Here is a 21,116-nt window from a genome sequence, read left to right as displayed (position 1 = left end):
GACATTTTAGTGCGTGTCTGCAAGCTGCTAAGGACACGAGCTGTTGTAACTCCGCTACACATCACATGCAACATCAGGCTGAGACTTCATGCATAGGGATTTAATGTTTAAAGGGGTGGTTGATAATGAATTTACCTTTTCTAACTTTAGTTAGTGTGTAATGTTGCTGAGCGTTAACAACATCTGCAAAGTTACGACGCTCAACGCTCAAAGCAAAGGGAGATCTTTACTTTTACAGAAATCACTTTATAAGGACTTCAACAAACGGCTGGTAGAGACTACACGACATTCCTCCCGGGTTAGTGACATCACCAACCCTAAAATTTACATAAGCCCCGCCCCCTGAACGCGATTTATAGATTATCAGACAGAATAATGCTAATCAATGACTTAAAGATAACAACACATAAGCTCATAAATTCATCAACTAACCATTCAGAAATGTCCTGTTGCTTCTACAGGTTGTCTCTTCCTCTTGAGTCTCTCCATTATTGTCCGACTTCGGTTTGAACATAAAAGGCAGAACAGTTTCTGACATTTTAGTGCGTGTCTGCAAGCTGCTAAGGACACGAGCTGTTGTAACTCCGCTACACATCACATGCAACATCGGGCTAAGACTTCATGTATAGTGATTTAATGTTTAAAACCCTCTCTTGACCAGGTTCCTTTCTTCGGGCCTCTGTTCGACGGGGCGATAGTGACTGGAACGCTGTTGCCCAGTCTGGTTCGGGCCACGTGCATCAATGCAAGCAGGGCCGTGAAGTCTCGACTGCCGCTCTACCAGAGTTTGTATCCTTTAACCGTTGTGGTGTGTGATGCAGTAGACTGTCAGATCACTGCATTCGAGTATCTGTAAGTGCTTTTGGTGCTAACTGTACCTGTAGAGAAAACACACTCCGAGTGTGTCTCATACACTGTAGTTCCCTGATCATTATATGGTGAACATGACTTCCACTAAATATAGTGGTAATCATTATCACTATTGCTGTATTAGACGGCATGAGCACATTATGATTCTTTTTTGGCATCATTTGTTGTTCTTTGTTATAGCTGTTAAAAGTACAGCTCGTCCTCCATTTCTGGCGAAGACAATGAACAGCTGTATTTTTAATAATGCACCATTTTCCGGTAAGTCAAAATATTCTGTACGCTTGAATGCTTATGGTGTATTCTGGGAATTTTCGGAGAGCAAATGTTGTTTTGCACTAGAATGATTTTGACAATGAGAAATTCCTAGGTAGTGCATATTTTCTATGGAACTAATGAGCAGATTGAAACCCGCTATGTAATTATTACAAGTCAATGGCCAACTTGAAATGTGGCTTTAATCATCAATAATTCAGTGGTCAGGAATCAACTGTTATGCTTATACTATTACTAAATGTATATTTGTTTGTCTCATAACTTTTTCATCTGCATGTAGAACTTCTCTCTAAAAACAGCATAAGCTGCCGTTACCTGTTTGAAAAAGTTTGGCAAGAAGTGAAGTAATGTAATATGTCAAGTTGTGTAGCTGTAAATAACAAATCAACACTCTTGGAAAGTGAGCCAACCAGTTGTGCATGTCATGGTATATGGGAAAATATGAATTAATTTGCCAATTATCACAAAATTAACCTTAAAGGAACACTGACATAAAACAGTGGTCATTACTTTTTGCTTTTTGACTGCAAATTATCCCATTTAATACAAGACTTCTTATCAAATAAATAAAATATGGTCACAAAATATTGATTTGAGGGGATATAATTTTGATATTTGAGAAGAAAGAGTGCTAGACGACCATTCAAAAGTTTGGGGTTGGTAATATTGTTTTAATGTTTCTGAATCAAGTCTCTTGTGCTCGTCAAGGCTGCGTTGACTTTAACAAAAATGTTGTTATAAATTCAGTAAAAAGCATTTATTTAAAATAGAAATAAGTAGTGCATATGCATAGTGCATCTATTTAACAGATTTTCAAAATGTTTTGACCAATGAGGTATTCCCATCCCTGTGTAATAATAAGCTTGTATTACACTTGTAGCGCTTAAGAGAATACTGTGGATCATACTGTAAGTAGATATTGCTGCATCATGCCTGATTTTTTTTTTAATTCTGCTCTTTGCTTTCTGGAATGATATTGCGTCAGTATGATCATTATTGTGTGTGTGTGTGTGTGTGACTGTTAATTGTCTCTTGTGAATAGGGTGTGAAAGGCCATTAAGGATATTCTGCTTTCACAGCTTCCTGCAATGACTTGATCTGTCTCTATGAATAATTGATCTGCTTTTGGGTGCTGCTTCTACACCACTGTCTCTTATCTGTCCGTCACAAGAACATCTGCTCAACATTCACGCATCCTCTCTGTGTGTTTCGCTCACTCACTCATTCTCTGTTTGTCTTTCCATTGCTCATCTCATCTCGTTGTCCAAGTTCACAACACAAGCCCAATTCCAGTTTTCTGATCAAATGAGTTTTTTGTTGTTGTTGTAGTTGGTTTTAAGGTTGTGACTTTTAAAATGTGTCTCATGTCAGACATTGGCTTGAACAGACGGCGCTCCTGCACTGACCCGCATAAATAAAACAACAGTAATTAATTATGAGGGTAGCGAGGCGGGTGCAAAATCCTCTGGTTGTCATTGTCAGAAAATTCACATTACCTATTTTCTATATGAATAGGTCTTAACGTTATTGATTTTTTGTGCTTTTGTCATTTTTATTCAGTGTTTTATATATATTTCTTAATAGCTTTAATTCAGTTTTAGCTTCAGTTTTAGTTTTCTTCCAGTTCGTAATTTTAGTACTTCAACTTTTCTCTCAGGTAGTTGCCAAGACAACATTTAAAAAACAAATTCTACTTTTTAGTTTTCATCTAAAATTTCTATTGATTTTTTTTATTTTTTTCAAGTAACAATTTTTTAAAACCATTTTATTTTACGTTAACGATAACAACACTGGGACAGACTTGTCTATGGTGGGCATATGGACATATGCCAGACTTCTCCAATCACTTTGTTTGCTTAAACCCACCCCTTGTTTTTTCAATCGACTGCAAGCTCTCATTCAGATCTACCTCCAACATCTCCAAAATCCAATCAATAACTGATGGATAGAACCAAGCATTGCCTTGCATTTTTTCTTGAACAGTAAGTTCTACTCAGATTACATTACAATGCGGAGAAAAAAAAGCTCTGTGGAGATTTCAGCCTGGAATAATGGGACCTCAACATCGATGTTTTCACTGACGCCATCGTCTTTTGAGAACTTCAATATTCACACTGAAGTCACATTATGTAAAATCTGATACATTTATGATTTATTTCCATGTATGAAAGCAGCCCAGACCAGAATTGTTAGATTGAGTGTTAATTTTACCGTTTATACTGTCATCCATAAACAGATCTACATCACATATGAGGGGGAAAAAATCTGATTTGATCCACATTCAACTGCAGTGTGAACGTGGTCTTGGTTCCCTCCTCTTTCTTCTCTCTCTCTCTCTCTCTCTCTCTCTCTCTCTCTCTCTCTCTCTCTCTCTCTCTTACAGTCTGTGGCTCACGGTCAGAACAATGACCTTGCCTCGCAGTCTAAAAAAGACGTCTGTTTTTGTGTGGAGATGAAATCTTCTCTGGAGTTTTCTGCTACACAATGGGTCTGGATCCCTGCAATTTTCCTGCTTGTTGTGCTTGGTGCTCCAACGTAATTAGTTGAATATTTCTTGAAAGCGAGTCCTCGTACTCCCTGCACAGGCTGATAAAAGCAGGTGTCTCTCTCTGGCCTCCAGCGGGATACACCATCACTCAGCTCTAATTGGATGGGTTTTGGTGAAATGACCACCAGCGCTTGGCATGGGGCACTGCAATCCACCCCTGTGCCCTGTGCTGTCCCACACCCCTGCGCTCCATTGTCCGTGTTCGTATGCGTGTATGCAGGTGAGTGTGCGGAGCTAATCTATGGATCTCTGTCCCGCCCGACTCTGGGATTATGCTTTTCCAAAGGGCTTAGCTTGAATGGAGAGTCCTCACTCCTGCTGACACCTTTCACGTCGCGCATAATGCGTCTTGATTATTGATTCATCAGCTGCTGCGAGTTTGAAGTGGGCCATGATGAAGCCTTGTGCAGGGAAACTTAGGATATATTACAAGATCAATAAATCTTCAGCCGATACGAGACCCTTGTGTTCCTTCATATTCTCTTTCTTTGTATTGCTGAGGAGTATAATGGGTCCTTTTAAAGGGATTGTCTATCCAAAAATTAAACTTCCATCATTATTTACTCACCCTGGTGTTGTTCTAATGCCATATGACCTATCTTGGCCTACGGTCAGTGTGTCATACACTGTCTTTTCACTTTCTTTCTGTCATTCTCTGCACGAAGCTGAGATGCTTTAATCCAAATGGGCTTGCGATGGCAGTCCAGTGGCCTTTAAGAGGTGAGGCAGAGATTCACTGACCTTCAGTCTCTTTGCTGCCTCCCCTGCTGAACAAGAATCGATGGCGTTAGCCTGCTTACTCCCTCTCTTCTCCTGGCTCAGATCCTTCTCTAGGCACCAATCAATAGCCATAATCTGTTCCTACCCACCGTCAGTCATGCGAGATTCAGCTTTTAGCACCCGTGATGGTCGAGGGTAAGTTGGGAATGTGGTCTCATATAAACCATAATACAAGTACCTGCAATTTAGGGTGAGGATTATGAATGTGATCATTTGGATGTCATTGTGGCCATCCCACCATATTACATCTGACTGTGTTCATGGTAGCTTCTTATTGAAGCACAGTATCCATACATCATGTTGAAGTCACTTGTCAGGGTTGAGTCAAATGAGATGAAATGGCTTACATGCTTTCTTGTGTTGAGGCAGAGTCTGACATTCGACTGCCGATAATTTGCAGATTATTCTGGCTAAGAACCACCTAGTTAAACTGGAAGAGACTGTCCTAGTGACATCCATATTTAGCTTTTTTGCATGGCGTTTGGGGCCATGTACATTTGAAATGACTGATACCACAATAATAGACCAACATAGTATAATAGTAGATAACAGCATTCAAATAATGGTGCAGCAGTTTCTACAAATGTTTGTATCGACAAGACTGAAGAAATTCAGTTGAAAATGAGTGTAGACCAAAAGTAAAAAGTATCAGTATAATTGACCCTTCGCAGGGAGTTTGATTGACAGGCGATCTGACCAATCATAATCCGCCATTCGCCGAATCCGCCATTTTGTCTGACAAAGCAGTCAGGAGAGTTAGTAGATTAACGTTGGAGGATTTGAACTTGAAAAATGGAGTGTACTGACGTCTTTCCGCGGTTAAAACAACATTCCTTCTTATGTTCATTCATGTTCATGCTATGCTATAAATTGACTAGAAGGAAGAGATGATCGGTTCACGAGCAGTTTTATCTGAGGCTCTGTCGGACACATTAAAGAGCCACAAAACGGTATTTATTGTTTAAATTTCTTTCAAAAAAATGACCAAATATGAAAGTTGAGACTTTGTTTCCTATTAAAAGTAACCTGGACTGTTTCTGTCAGCGCGATTGTATTTTTCACTGCGTGAGAACATGGTGTGTGGCGTGAGAGCGGTGAAGCTTGTCGAACATAGCAACAGTAACTAAAGGGGGCGGGTCTTTGCGAACGGTCAATTGATATATTTTAGTATAATTGAAATACTATTATAGTTTTTATTCATATTTTGAATTAGTTTTTATTATATATTTCCAGTTCCAGTACCAGTAATTTCATTGTTTTTGTCATTTTTATTATTTTATTTAAAGTTATATTTTTTATTAAAGGTAGGGTATGGGACTCCATTCGAAGAGGGGGAGGGGGTATGGCACGACCGTTTGATTGAGGCACTTACTGTCCAATGATTCTAGGTGGTCTTGGAAATGATTGGCTGGAGTTTTTCGAGTCCTGCCCGTTCCACAGATCATTAAATTGCTTAATTTTCATTTTGGCTGTAAGTGGGTTAGGAATAGGATTTCAAGTGATTTTGAAAAAATGGTCAAAAAAGAAAATCACATACCCCACCTTTAAGTTTTAGTTCAATAACCCTGCTCAGCTGACAGTATTTGAAACCCCCTTGATGTCCCAATAACCACTTAGGTTTGTTACCACCACAGAAACGCGAGAGCGCACATTATGTATGTTCAACGGTACTGTGCACTTCCAATGCATTGGGCACCATTCATGCCTACATTTTGCATCCTTACATAAATAATGTTTCTGGGAAGATTCCCTTTTGATATGAGCATCTTTGAGTGGAGAGCTGGGAGACGATGTCTCAGTGGAGAGCAGTTCAGCGTCTCTAAGCACGTTTTCACTTTCCTTTCTCCGGCCCCATGTTTGTCCCCCTCCCTAGTCTGCTTTCCTGGGTCTCCCAACTTGCCAGCTGTTACTGGAGGTCCTGACAAAGTCCAGTGTGTTCAGATCAGTGAGTTACACCAACTCAACCACCCATCTCTTTCTCTCCTTTTCTTCTCGCTCATGCCTGCACACATTCATAGACAGTCTACGGACTATGTTGAGAATAGCAAACTCCCATACTACCCTTGCTATTGCTTCAGTTCATATAAAATGCAATGTATAAAACACTTTACACCACAAGTTAATGCACTCAACTTTCTCTTTCCAATATAAAGAATGATTTCTTGACTCAATATTTGCGACTGCTAAATATTAAAGGTGACGTGCTTTTTTTTCTTCTTTTTTTTACGTTACAGCACTTTCTTCTATTTCAGATTATTATGAATTTGTTTGTTTTGTTAAGAGCTCATCATTTGCATTTGTTGATTGTCACCATTTTTTAGGTTTATATATCATATGTTGAGGTCTATGTACAACCTTCTAAAACTATATCCAGATATTTTTGCATAGGGTTGTTCACTTCACATATTAAATGTTCTATAAAACTATATATATATGTACTACAAAGTAAGAGAACCTAAAAATCTGAATGGCTCAAGTTTTTTGAATGGATGAAATATTCTCAACTAACCTTTTTACAGTGTGTGACAATAGTGTAGCATACCACTGTGTGAAATAATACCTACTGTTTCACTTTATATTTTCAAGCCCAGTAAGTAAATTATTTGGTAAGTTAATATATATTTTATTCTGAACATAGCCTCTGTAACACACACACACAATCAAGGGGGGCTCCCATCCACAGGCCTGTCAAGCCCAGCCATGAGTGGAAAGTCAGTTTTGCCCATATGGCATATGGCGTCTCACTGCTGCCTCTTTATATGAAATACTCAAGTATTCTCCCACCCACCCTCTCTCTCTAACACTGAATGACTCATAGCATTACTCTTCTCTAGCTCTCTCTACCCCTCCTGCTGCTTGTGATGCCTGGAACAAAGAATAGTGACACACACACTCATGCGCGCGCACACACAAATGCCCGTGGGGGATTTTCTCTTATGGTAAACCCAGGACTTAAACACAGGTCAGTAAACAACTCAGGGAATGGATAAAAGAAGAAAAAACAGGTGGCAAATGTAATAGATGTGTGTATGGATCTCATGTACTTCATGTTTATCCATGCAGCCTCGGCTTTCTTTTCTGCACATCATCATCATGCTCGGGATCCTCAATAGCTTTTTTAATCAAATTTCCGCAGGGAGCAGGAAGACTCCCGGGTCATCGAGTCGTGTCTAATTCGATATGAGTACTGCATGCTACTGGGTCAAACTCCTTCATACTTTATCAACCTGATATGAAATACGCACTTGATGATACTCTCCTTTTTCTTTTGTTTTGCCGCTCTGTTAGAAAGAACCTCTGTTAAAAAGTGCACAGGGGTAAAATCATACCATTTTTTCACAAAATTAGCACCTTTTAGCAGCTATTGTATTTTTTGCTCTGATATTTTTTTCTGTCACAGAACGTCTGCGCCAATGTGATTGAATTTGACAATCTACGTTTAAACTTGAACCTCCGTCTCCTCCCACACAAAACGAAGAAAAAAAAAAAATTTCACTAGCACTCCATTAGGCATTCATGCTTGACATCTGTCCATGTTCTGCCACTATTGTGAATGGAGGAGCCATTGCCAGATCAGGGTTGGATCCCCCAGCGCGTGTGTGTGTGTATGTGTGTGTACGTGTGCGTGTACGTATGTGTACGTGTGAGAGAGAGAGGTAGAGTTACACAGAGCTTGCTCCTTTATTAATGCTCCCTCAGGAGTGACGTTACTAAACCGCGTGAGAAAAGCGTGAGAGTGGCTCCTGTTGGCACCTGCCAGCTTGTGTTTATGCACTCTGGCATAGAGTATTCTCCTGTTTTGTTGTTGTTTATTTTTTGTGGATTAGAGACTGTATTAAATGCGAAACAATGGATAAACGGTTGCATCCAAGCAAGGATTTTAACATTATATGCTGTACAAATAGATCAAGTTTTGAAGTACACAGTGAAATTAGCTCTTATGGCTGATTGGTTGTTCTTGTTTAGACATAATGTTTCTATGTTTACATGTGTGTCCCCTACTCGTGCACAGTGGTTCTTGTACCATTCAAAGTACCATTCAAAGATTTGGGCTCCATAAGATACATATAAGATACAAAATGACAGTAAAGACTTTTACTTGGATACAAATAATTTTTAATTTAATGAAATACTTTCCTTGTAAACTTTCTCTTCCTAAAAGTATCCTGAAATAAAAAATGTATTACGGTTTTCCACAAAAATATAAAGCAGCACAACTGGCTGCTGAAAATTCAGCTTTGCCATCACAAGAATGAATTACATTTTAGAATATATTCAAATAAAAAACATTTTAAATTGTTATAATATTGGTAGCACGTTATTTTACAGTCCTGTTTCGCATGTACATACTATAATATACTTATTAAAGTAATTACAATATCTGGGTAGCTAACTCTGAACCTACCCATAAACTTAACCTCAATCCACGTAGTTACCTTTTATTTCCAAGTACTTTATTAGGTAAGTGCACCCACTGTAGAAGAAAGTGCAACCATAATATTTCACAATATTACTGTTTATACTGTTTTTTTTAATTAAATAAATCCAGCCTTGGTGAGCATAAGCGACTTATTTCAAAAACATAAATATAAATGCTAGACACCGAGAGCTTATTTTCTTAAGCACAATTAAAAGCCAGAGACAGTCAGTGTGGATATTGGTTGTGAAGAGTTGTGTCCCTCTACTGTATTTGAACAGTTTTACCTGAGTATCGCTGGTTCAGCTGATATGTTCTCAGAACAGTGAGGATGCAAAGAGGATAAATGTCTCTCAGGCACACCTTAGAAGGGAGCGTGCACAAGTTCGCAAGCATTCTCCAAAGTTTTTGCTCATTTAATTTGCTCATTTCTCGTAACTGGTGCACGATCCTCCGGTCCACACCCAAGTCTACACCTGTGCATCTGCGAAACATGTTCTAAGCAGACATGAAGTGGTCCAGTTGGTCACAGTTCCTGCCTCTGTCTCCCACTCTTCCTGTTGTCGGTCCGATGAGCGGGATGGACGTTTCAGAGCCGTGCTAATTGTGATTGATGGCGGAGGAGGGGTGGACGAGTGTTAAACCTGCTCGTCTTCTCAGAGTAATTAGCATCCAGCTAGCGGTTCCATCTGTCTGCCCAAGCCCTGTTTAATTAATGAACTTTCTTCTCCTCCCTCCTCAGGCTGCCAACTCTGGGAGAAAGCTGTTAGCCCTCTCAGGTTATCCAAATGGATGTCGCTCCGCTTTTTGTTTGTCGCCCTTGTACACAATGAACGCGTTCGCATTGATGAGCCGTGTGTGGGTTTTGTCTCTGGCGCGCTTTGTCTATAGTCTTGTAAAGGGAGTGATAATGAGCAATTCTGGCAAGCTTTGGCACTTAAGTGTGGGAGTATTTGAATGTACGAGAGTGTGTGTGTGTGTGTGTGTGTGTGTGTGTGTGTGTGTGTGTGTGTGTGTGTGTGTGTGTGTGCGCAAGATCGGACTGCGTTTTTCCAGAGCACTGTTGCTTTGTTTTGTTTGTGTTTTGTTTCTCGCTCATTAGAATGAGATTGCCTGCGGCAGCGGAGGTATTCTTCGCATGATAGTCTTTCTCAAAAGAGTTGTGGTGTCTCAAGGCTCGTGTTCGTTTGCGTGCCAGGATATGGATTGCGGACAGGTTTGCAGGAGAGGGGCTTCTTCCTGCCTTTGTGTTTGCGTCTTCATGCATGCCTGATTCTTCTCTGGCTAATCGTCATGGTTGTTTAGCACCGGCCCTCGTTAAAGCTCATATCTCATTCGGGGGGTTTCTTTGTCTGAGGCCGTTGCTGATAAGAATACTGCCTCTAGGGCTCTTGTGATATTGAAATCCTCCAATGGTGAGCAAGAGTCTTCAATCGGTGAATATCAGCAGTGCCCTGATTACCATTCAATCTCCCAGAGCTCGGTCACTCATCTCTGGCTCTCTCGGCCTGAATGAAGACTGCTTATCCTCTCTTATGCAACACATATCCAATTCTTCCCTAAATGTCACTCAAATGTCAGCCACCGTATAACCCGCCAACTGTATTGTACGTCCCGTGATAGATACGTTCATTTTATGCTTCTGTGCCGCCCGTGTTGTTTCCGTCAAGCAGCTGTGGCACTAATTTAACAGTTATAAAACACTACACCAAAAAAAGTTAGGTGTATAAAGAGCAATTTAATTAAACACATGTATGTACCAAACACATTTTAGTTGGTCCATTTATATAATACTTGGCCATCATAAATGAGGAGTATCCTTGGGTATTTTCAATCTCTTGACTGTGTTTTGAGCACAAGTACAGGAAAGGTGTTTGACCATAAAGCCTGCTGTATCATATTTGATAGGCAGGAAGTTTAAGGCCTCTAAATGATCAACATGATTAAAACTTTGCTGTAAAACCTGTCGCACACAATCTACTACAGTACTTCTGTCGTCTGATTGATAGTTTAGACTTTTTTAGCAAGTGTGGCGAGCAGGACGAGGGGTTTTTTTTATGTTTGGGAGTCTTTTATGGCGCTTTTCCACTGCTGGTAGGGCTCAGTGCGGTTCGGTTCGGCTCGGCGCGCCACGGTTCGGCTCGCTTCGCTTTTCCAATGCGTGGTACGACTCGGCTCGGCACGGCACGGCTCGCTTTAGCTCGGTTTGCTTTTCCACTGCAGTTAGTACCGCTTCAAAGTGGGTGGGATTATAGTCTGACCGTTATAGTTTATCCGCTCCTCGGCAACCAGCGAGAGGAACGTCTGCACTTCGTCCACTGACCACGAATCAGCCATTGCTTTTTTGGAAGTTTTTTTTTCTTTCTTTTTTCTTCAAGCAAGTCAAGCAAGTAGTTTTAAAACAGGTGCTACAGCGGTGGCTGTTACTGGCTGTTTAAATCTAGCGGGTTTGATGTCTCGCAAATACAATGACGCTGGTAGTGAAGATTCTGTCTGACCAATCAGTGATCAGAAAGTGTGTTTACGTCACATTTTAGTATCGGTGCGGTACGCTTGGAACCTCGACATAGATGGTACCATTTAAAGCGAGCCGTACCGTACCGTACCATGCAGTGGAAAAGCGTCAAAGCGTGACGTACCGAGCCGAGCCGTACCATGCAGTGGAAAAGCGCCACAAGTGAGCCGTACCGAGCCGAGCCGTACCATGCAGTGGAAAAGCGCCATTAGTCTTCTGGCTTCAGACCTTTTCTGCTTCTTCGGTCGTACAGGTTCTGATTCACGATAATAACTTTCGTTGTCTACTTTGCTCTCTCTGCATAATCCAACAACATTAGCAACTTGGCAGCCAATGATTCTCTCCGAGATTTAGTGGGTCACGTCATTTCAACTGCAACTAAACGCATTGATAGGCGACCCACACTATACACAAGCAAACGCTTTTTATTGAAAGCTCTTACAGTATGAGTGCAGTCTTTATCTCAAGTGAGTGTAGACCATTCAGAGGACTCTTCACAAAAACACAATTCATTTCTTAATGTACATTAGCACCAAACTTCTGAATGCACAGATGCTGCTCAGATTATGCTGAATGTACCCTGGAATTTGCCTATAATATTTAAATTATTCTTTTACAAAGACAAATGAACAGATTTCAATGAAATGCCTGGGGGGAAGGTCTTTGATTAAAGCATCTGCTGTTTAATAAAGTTTTGCAAGCAACAAATCATTGCATAGCATAAAAAATAAATGAATAAAACATTGCGCATTGAGGCTGCTTTAAAGACTGCAGCGCTCCCAGTTTCCTGGCGGATATCTTTAAAGAGGAATTAGTTGATTATTTATAAGTTGGCCATTAATACCACTTTAAACAGTTCAAAGGCAGAGACGGCTCCTCCACGCGCTGCCTGTGATTGTTCTGAGCTAAAGGATGTCCTTGTGCTTCTCCATTTGCATGTTCACACAAAACGGAGTCTCTGCGAAGAGGATAGGGGGAATAAACAAAACAACAGCAAAAACCGCAAAGCAACATAAAAGTGTGCATCATGCTTGTTTTCCAGCCGGGCTTTGATGTGGAAATGGAGCTTCTTTACATTGTGAAGTAGAGGAGTGCAGTTTGCTCGGAGAAGGGCTAAGCTCTGCTGATGTCCCTTAGCTTTCCTGGCATGAGAACGTCACACTGGATGTCTATAATAATGCCGTAATTTCCCCCGTGATTCTTATTCATTTGTTTGTTTATGAAACGCTCATTATAAAGTAGTGCCTCAACCAGAGGCCATTTCATCTTCGAACGTCTGTTTGGAACTTCATTACTTGTGTGCGATTGGTTTTTATTTTTGCTGCTCCTTTTGATTGCCTGACAATCCAGCATGTTGCTGAAATGGAAGCTCTTAGCATCTCATTGTGATTTGCAGGTCTTGGTTTCAAACAGTTCATACAGCCTTTTAATTACTGTGGCAGAGCAAGTACAAATCTATAGCTGTTGTCATGTATATGAGTCTCATTGAGGGTTAATGCACAAAGCTGTGAGGTGAGGATGCCACAGGCTTTCGGAGGAAGTGTTTATAGTTCCTCCCCCACACCAGCCCAGGGTTTTGTCTTGATCTCCCATAAGTATGATGCAATTGATATCACAATGTTTTATTGATTTGTAATCTCCATTTTATAAAGTGAATTATCCATTTGGTATCGACAAATGGATACTACCGGTCAAACGTTTGGAATAATTACTGTTTTTTAATGTTTTTGAAAAAAGTATCTTATGCTCACCAAGGCTGCATTTATTTGATCACAAATATATTGTGTAATAATCTGATATGTATATACCAGTTTTCAGTGTCACATGGTCCTTCAGAAATCTCTAATATGCTGATTTGGTGCTCAAGAAACATTTCTGATTATTATCAATGTTAAAAACTAAATATGCACTAAATATTTAATACTCTAATATTTTGAGAACTTAATACTTGTATTGTATTTTATTTATTTATTTTACTTTTTCTATTTATTTAAAGAAGTTAATACCTTTATTTAGCAAGGACTCATTAAATTAATCAAAAGTAACAGTAAAGACATTTATAATGTTACAAACATTTCTATTTCAAATAAATTCTGTTCGTGTGTGTGTGTGTATAGTGTGTGTACACGTATATATTTATATATATATATAAGCAACAAAAACTGTTTTTAACATTGATGCTATTTTTAATAATTAAGCACAAATAATAATTAATAATAATTGAGCAGCATATTAGAATGATTTCTGAAGGATCATGTGACACTGAAAACTGGAGTAATGATGCTGAAAATTCAGCTTTGCATCACAATAATAAATTAAATCAAATATAAAACTTAAATTGTCATAACATTTCAAAATATCACTGTTTTTACTGTATTTTTGCTGCCTTGGTGAACATAATCTTAATTATTCCAAACTTTTGACTGGTGGTGTATGGCTCTAAATATATCACAATTAAAAATGTTGGATCATGATATTAATCCCTTTCTCCTTAGATATAGGACAAATGATTGATTAAACGTATTATTTCAACAAAAAACAATCTAAGGATCACCGTAATATTTTGTTAGAAATATAGATACCGTATGTGTGTATTGTCACAGCAGTGTGATTGTGCAGAAAAGGAGACCAATAATAGGAAACATTACAGCTGCTCCAGCAGTATATCCATAAGATATATTTACATTTTAAAGACAGCCTGTATGCTTTCTGATGACAAGTAACATTCTCAACTTGTGTTTCGAGCTGTCTTTATGTGGGTGTTGTGGGAGCACATTGTTTGGTCAGCCCATTTAAAGAGCCAGTGTCTGTGGCTAAGTGAATGGGATTTGTGCAAGCACACTGGGCCAATGCGGGCCCTTTATTAACCCTGGAGTCACTAGCTAATGTCATTGAAGGAGGACCACCTGGTGTGGAGGACACTGTACAGTCAGCTGCTGCTGAAAGCCACTGAATGCCTTGGACCAGGTGCCGGCTTCCACATCACGCTTAATTGTTGCCTCGTAATAGTGCGCTTGACTGCACAGAGCGCCTGCAGGCAGGAATTACCCCCCCCCCCCCCCCCCACTACCCCACCCCGAAAAAAAAGACAAGATGGAGGGAGGGTTGCTACTCCAGAAGTCTGTTATCATCCCCACCTACACATAATCTTATTTTCTCTCATTTCTGATTGTTCAGATTGTTGTGATATCAACAGTTCACCAGGTAATACTAATACCAGTGAAAATTGAGGCCTCAGAAAAAGCCAAATTGCTACTAAACATGCTTCTTTATTCAAAGTTAAATAGTAAACCCTATAAATATTAACCCTTTAAAGCCTACTTGTATCATATTTGATACTCAAAATTCGAAAGGATCTAAATTATCAACACGATCAAACCTTTGCTGAAAACCTGCCGCACATAATCTACTACATGCCTTCTGTCGTCTGATTGATAGTTCATGCTTTTAAAAGGCTTTTTAGTATACTTGTAAAAAACTTCCCCCTTTAGCTTGAAATCTTTACTGATTTTTAAAAAGTGAACGTAAAAAGAACTTTTATATTTTTAGTAATATTTAGTAAAATAGTTGAACACTTACTGGACTGAAGCAAATTAGGTGTACTTGAATAATCATACTGTTAAATGGATCTCATTGATTTACATTACAAGCTATTAGAATTGCATCTTAATTTTTAGCCATACTGTATAAATATCAGCAGCTGCATCAAATTGCATATTTTTGCTCAGTTTGGGCCTCTGGATAAAATTGAAGCTTTTCTCCATAGTCTCACTATATCAGACTATATCATCCATAAAGTTGATATAGCAAAACAACACATGCATATATATTATATAAACCTCACTCATTGACAAATCATTATTATTTATAATTAACGCCATTAAAAAGCTTGACTGTATTTAATTATGTTTTTGGTTACATGTTCCTAATAAACAGCATGTGTGGTAAAGGCATGTATTGAATTAATTAATTTAATATTCTGTACTACTGATATTGTCGAAAGACTGGCATTTTTCTCTCTCACTGAAACTAGAGTTAGATTTTTTTGTCTTTGTCTGATTTTGGATCATTGTTTAACACCATTGTTAATTTTCCATGCATTCGTCTGATACCTTAAAAGAGGATCACAGGATCTCTCTTATAATCCATGTCCATTCAGAACCGCATGTTTAGCTGATTATTCAGCGCCCAATGCATATTCGCATGTGAATTAATCTCATTGTCTCAGTGAGGAGGGCTTTATAAATGCTGGAGCTTTTTATCACAAAGAGGCCTGTGTCTGATACAAAAGAGCTCTTCAAAGAACCTGCGCTGCCCACCTCTGACTTGAGATGCGTCTGCCTTGATGGCTCCATCTTATTATAACTTCTTTTAAAAGCGCCACTGTTCCCAATTGCCTTTTATAGTAGCGGTTTGTTGGCTTGATTACTTCCCTCATTGCATCTCATATTAAAGCCCTTATCAGTCTGAATTTGTTAAAACATTTATCTGGAAAGAGTACAAAATCCTCCAAGATAGTGAAAAAAAATGTTCATTTGAATAAAAATGGATTCTTCTAGTAATGTATAATGACCATAACTGAAAAGTTATTTTTTTTATTAATTGTTTTGTTTGTTTGATTCTAGGTCATTAGTCTAATAAGCTAATTTGTGACATCATGCTGGATAATATGATCAACAGGTTTTGTCTGTGCCATGCAGACCGTAGAAAGCAAGACTGCTCACTAGAATTTGGAGTTAAAGGCACAATATGTAGGTTTTTTCCACCACAAGAGGGCGCAGTTTCTAACAATAACAAAGGCGTAGGTTTATGACGCAGTGATGAGCTGAATGATGGGACTTGCTGTCAAGCTGATGGATCTAATAATATTTATGGATGAGTGCAAACATTCATGTTTTTTAACATTATTTACAGTGGTATGAAGCAGGTCGCGATTGCTAAAGAGACAGATATCACACGCGAGTCCCGCGGATATAAAGGAATAAGGACATTTAATTCTACCGAACTACCCGCAAGTGCTGGATTACTCACACAGGTCAGTTTATTAGACGAATTAAACTTGTGAGGGAACGCAGCGCTGCTTCACTTGGTCTAACGTTACACTATCACACTAAACGGCATTTAAATGTGTGTTGAAAGTTATAATGTTATACTACGTGTTAGTTCGTTTGCTATACGAAACTAGCAGTAAGCTAGATCAACATTAGAATAACATACTGACCATATTCTAACATTTCATCATGTTGAGCTAACGTTATATAACATTGATTTGTTTTATGTACATTTGCTCACCTGTCTAATAAAGCTGTCAAGTCGTGACTCGTGAAGCTCTGTCAAGTCCAAGTTAGTCGCGGCCATGGTTACGTCATGGCTATGGCAGTATGAACGGAAACCGAGGATAGCGCGGATATTGCGTCATTGACAGGCGGCATTTTTTTCCGGGACGGCCACTTATTTAAAATTGGAATTTCTCTGAAATAAAAAATCTTCGGAGACTTTTGGGATATTGTAAGTACACAACTGCAGGAAATATATCACACTGTGCAAGTGATTTTTGGATATTTTATTACAAAATTCTTACATATTGTACCTTTAAGCAATGCGTTGCTATGCAATCTCCTCAAAGTCTTAAGATCAGAGCTTGACATTAACTTTTTTGCTCACTGGCCACAATTTTGACATCGATACCATAGGGAAAAACTGCCATATAGATATTTTTTATAATATCTCATTATTTGGCAGCCAGTATATTAGGCTGCTGTTGCTTTAAGACATGACGCACGGACCCATTATACTGTTTTAAATAGCCAATATACTTGTCTTTATGTACAAGCACTTTGGGTGTGAGCACAAAATCTGCAGGAATGAGGTCAATTGGCTTTATGCACAGCTGCACTACTTCCTGAACTTCAGCCAGCTCCTTTGTTTCCTGTCTGCCATTATTGGACAAACTGATTAATCCAGGTGTGCCTGGCCTCAGTAACAATAATCAGGCACACCTGGATTAATCAGTTTGTCCAATAATGGCAGACAGGAAACAAAGGAGCTGGCTAAAATTCAGGAAGTAGTGAAGCTGTGCATAAAGCCTATTATGCCCAATATGCACAATCCCTCACCCTGTAACCAACAATATTCATCCGGAGTAAATTAAAGGGGTTTGAGTAAAGGGTTTGTGTGTCAACCATAGACTATAAAGGGTGTCAACTCGCTGTTGGACAGATTAAAGAGGGAGAATGCGTTGCTGGTGCATCCTGCGGAAGAGTTTCAGATAGTTCAGTATCGGCATGTATCGAAACATCTATATTTTTTACCAACACTAGATTGCACTGTTTATTATTTCAGATGCCTTTTTAAAAGACTACAATTGTATATGAGGCCTATATAAAATTCAGCCCGCCAAAGTGGCTAGTAGGAGTGACTGCGTTACACGCCACTGCTGAAATGCACCCGCATATGGCGGGTTTTAATGTCAAGCCCTGCTTAAGATGCCTACGCACTAGAGTTCAGTGCCTATGATTGATTTCATTGATTTCAGTGCCTATGGTTTGTCGCAAGGAGGCAGAGGAGAAGTACAAAGGTTCACAAAAGCAACGCTTCATCATGTGAACAGAAGTTGAAAACATTTTGCTGCAGCGCTGGCGTTGGTTGACCAGTAAAAAAAATTCAGAGAGACACGTCCAGTTGTGTCTTCGAAAATCCTGTGTTCCCGCTTTCCACAACCTCTAAAGTCACTTCCCCATTCCTGTCAGATCTTTCTCCAGTGAGAAAGCGAGACGGACTGGCGTTCAGGATACGCGTTTTCTCTGTGGAAAACTGCCGAGTCACATACACCTCACCTTAATGAACAATTCCCCTGAGATCCATAATACGAGTGCCACCTGTATCACAGCGGCAGATCGTTGAGTGCGGTGTAACCTGTTAACCTCTCTACATTCTCACTCTATGCCTACAAGCCCTTTTCTTTGACCCATAGATCGGATCAATACTTCGAGCGCCGTAGGCAGAGGAGCCTTTGTGTTCACGCTCAGGTAGTGCAGAGACGTTTGATTTAAACCCGTCGTAAATCTGCGCTCAGACTCGGCCGGCCTGGCAGCTCTATACGGGAATCTGCATGGGAAGTGATGTCACGCTCGTAACTCTACGTCGCTGCGTCTCCTCCTGAGATGGATGCTGGAGAGGTGAGATGTGCAGGGTGTGAACGTCCCCCTTGAGGTTCAATTAACCTGTCTCAACTCCCCTTCATGTCCCCTCAGCTCTGGGCTTTGGCCTTAATTAGTCTCGTGTTAAAGTGGAAGAGACACACGCACACACACACACACACACACACACACGCACATCCTTCAGAAGCTGACATTACTGACTGAAAGACGAGAGGGATGTTTTCTGACACGTCCCCACCCTTGTTTGTTGTAGTTTCTCCGTGTCTCATGCACACGCTCACTCTGGCACTCTTGATCAGTAATCATCGGCTCTTTCTGAGAACAAGCTGAGTAATGAGACGCCAGGGCCTTGAGCTAATGACGAGCACATCAGCAGCATTGTTTCACTCGTCCCTCCGGAGTGCTCCCTCTCTTTCCCTCCCCCATCCATCCCATAATCACCTCACACCTCCTCCTGGCTTTTCCACCGAGACATGCTTCGCGCCTCCGTCCAGTACCGTGACAACAGGTACCCTTACAGCGGTGCCATAGAAATCCACCAATCAACACCTGCCATCCCACGGGCACTGGAGCTGACGGGAACTGGCATCAAGTCCATTGTGCTCTCTCTTTATCTGTACATCTCTTGCTGCTTGCTCTTCTCTGATTTGCTTTTCAACATACTTTTTCCCATCCCATAAAAGCCCTCATAAATGGTTAACTGGTAATAGAAGCGATACTTCATTCTTTCATTGGCGGAGCGTTTTGAGTTAACATTTAAGGCTGAGTGTACTTCTATAAATGCTTCATGTTCAGAAACCGTGTAATCAAGCTGTCTTTGCACTATCCCACAATGATGAGAGACCGGAAATCATTTGTGTCCAGTGGAGAGTAATACAGGAGCTGTGTGGAGTTCTGACCATATGCAAATGTGCAGTTTTTGGATCTGATTTGAGCTTCAGTTGCGTTTAAATATTTTAACATTTGCTGCTAGAATGCATGTAAGCCAAATTTGTACGCAAGACGGCAAGAACAAAAGACGCCCGTGTTGATGAGCACTTGTTTGAGGGGGTTAAGAGGTACACGCAACTCTAGTTTTAGGGCTGCACGATTCATCAAAATGAAACCGCACATGATTTGGCAAAGGCTGTGATTATTTTATGCGCAGCGTGTCAGTGAAGTACGGCTCTGGGATCGGAAATCCCTATGGGCATCAGAAGATTGAAACGCTTTGATTGATTTATTAAATGTTGTCTTTTGTTGGACAAGAGGATCATAAATGCTTCTCATGTTTGGAAAGATGTTTGGCGTGTTTTGCTTTTTCAAATTTACGTTATAAGCTACTCATACTCGCAGTGCTTTCAGATGGAGCAGCGTTTACTACTGATCACAGAGCCGTACGTCACTGACAAGCTGCGCATAACAAATAATCTTAGCCTTTTGCGATTTCATAAACGCAATAAGCCAAACCGGTTTAAGCGCGATTTCATGTTAATTGCGATTAATCGTGCAGCGCTAGATGAAACTTTCAAGTGGGCGTGTGTCGAGCGCCTGTGTTTGCAAATGCTGTAAAATACTTCACAAGGCTCTGTGTTCCGCTGCATGCATATGCTAAGTTTTTGCCCAAAACTGAAGTAAACTTTGACTTTTTGGGACTTTAGCTTATTCACCTTATCCCCCAGAGTTAGATAAGTTTATACATACCTTTTTCATCTCCGTGCGTGCTATAAGTCTGTTTGACGCACCCACCGCTAGCCTAGCTTAGCACAAAGACTGGAAGTAAATGGTTGCAGCTAGCATACTAATCCAAATAAGTGACAAAATAACGCAAACATTTTCCTATTTACATGTTGTGATTTGTATAGTCACAGAGTGTACAAAAAACAAAGTCACATGAGACAGACATATTTTAACCGTATAAATACTGGGAACTATATTCTCTGAAGGCGAAGCACTGCTACTTGGGCGGAGTGATAACCGCAGCATCTGAGACGCGAGAGCCAAAAAGGTGGAGTGTTCCTTTAAGAGTATGATCAAGCCCTGAATCTGCAGCGTCAAATATTATTAAAAAACTTGTTTACGATTTTGTAAGCATATTGTGTAGTTGTGCTTGGAGTCAATTGTTTTATTTGTGGTAACGCAATGAAACATGCCAAATTGTGCTGGTGTAATGTTTGGCCAAGACATTTAAAAACAAGAGAGAACCAACAAAATAGTAATAACTGATTGTGTTGTAGTTAATGCATTTTTTTCCCTGTGAGCTTTTTGTTTTTCGATGCATTTTTTGGTGCATAGGAAAAATAAAACCTGGAACTGTAGTTTGCCTTTTTTGCCATTTAATTTAGTCAGATAAACACCTTAACCAAGTTTGTGTTTTGTTCTTTCCCATATCTCAGCATAACAAATGGTCAAACACACAGCATGACACAATATAAGTCTGAGGTGGTGATACTATATAATCACAGCGTAGCTGAGACACTGGAAGTGTGTTTGATCTGACACTGAGCGCCTAATTAGAGCACAAGTGCAGCAGAAATGGAAAGGCATCTGTATGCAGAACATTCCATTCACAGA

General features: G+C 40.0%; 1 protein-coding gene across 2 annotated transcripts in view; it reads left to right on the top strand.

Annotated features, from left to right (window-relative positions):
• ralgapa2 (Ral GTPase activating protein catalytic subunit alpha 2) overlaps positions 1-21,116 on the top strand; it is a 207,635-nt gene that overhangs the window by 162,481 nt on the left and 24,038 nt on the right. For both annotated transcript variants that reach the window (XM_056255880.1, XM_056255879.1), the window contains one exon: positions 662-789. In XM_056255880.1, coding sequence (XP_056111855.1) covers positions 662-789 — 128 coding nt within the window. The remainder of the gene's footprint in view (positions 1-661; positions 790-21,116) is intronic.

The sequence above is a fragment of the Rhinichthys klamathensis genome, unplaced genomic scaffold (genome assembly GCF_029890125.1).
Source record: "Rhinichthys klamathensis goyatoka isolate OS25496 unplaced genomic scaffold, OSU_Roscu_1.1 h1tg000123l_1, whole genome shotgun sequence".
Lineage (NCBI taxonomy): Eukaryota > Metazoa > Chordata > Actinopteri > Cypriniformes > Leuciscidae > Rhinichthys > Rhinichthys klamathensis.
Note: the sequence above shows the minus strand (reverse complement) of the source record. Positions and strands in the feature narration are given on the sequence as shown.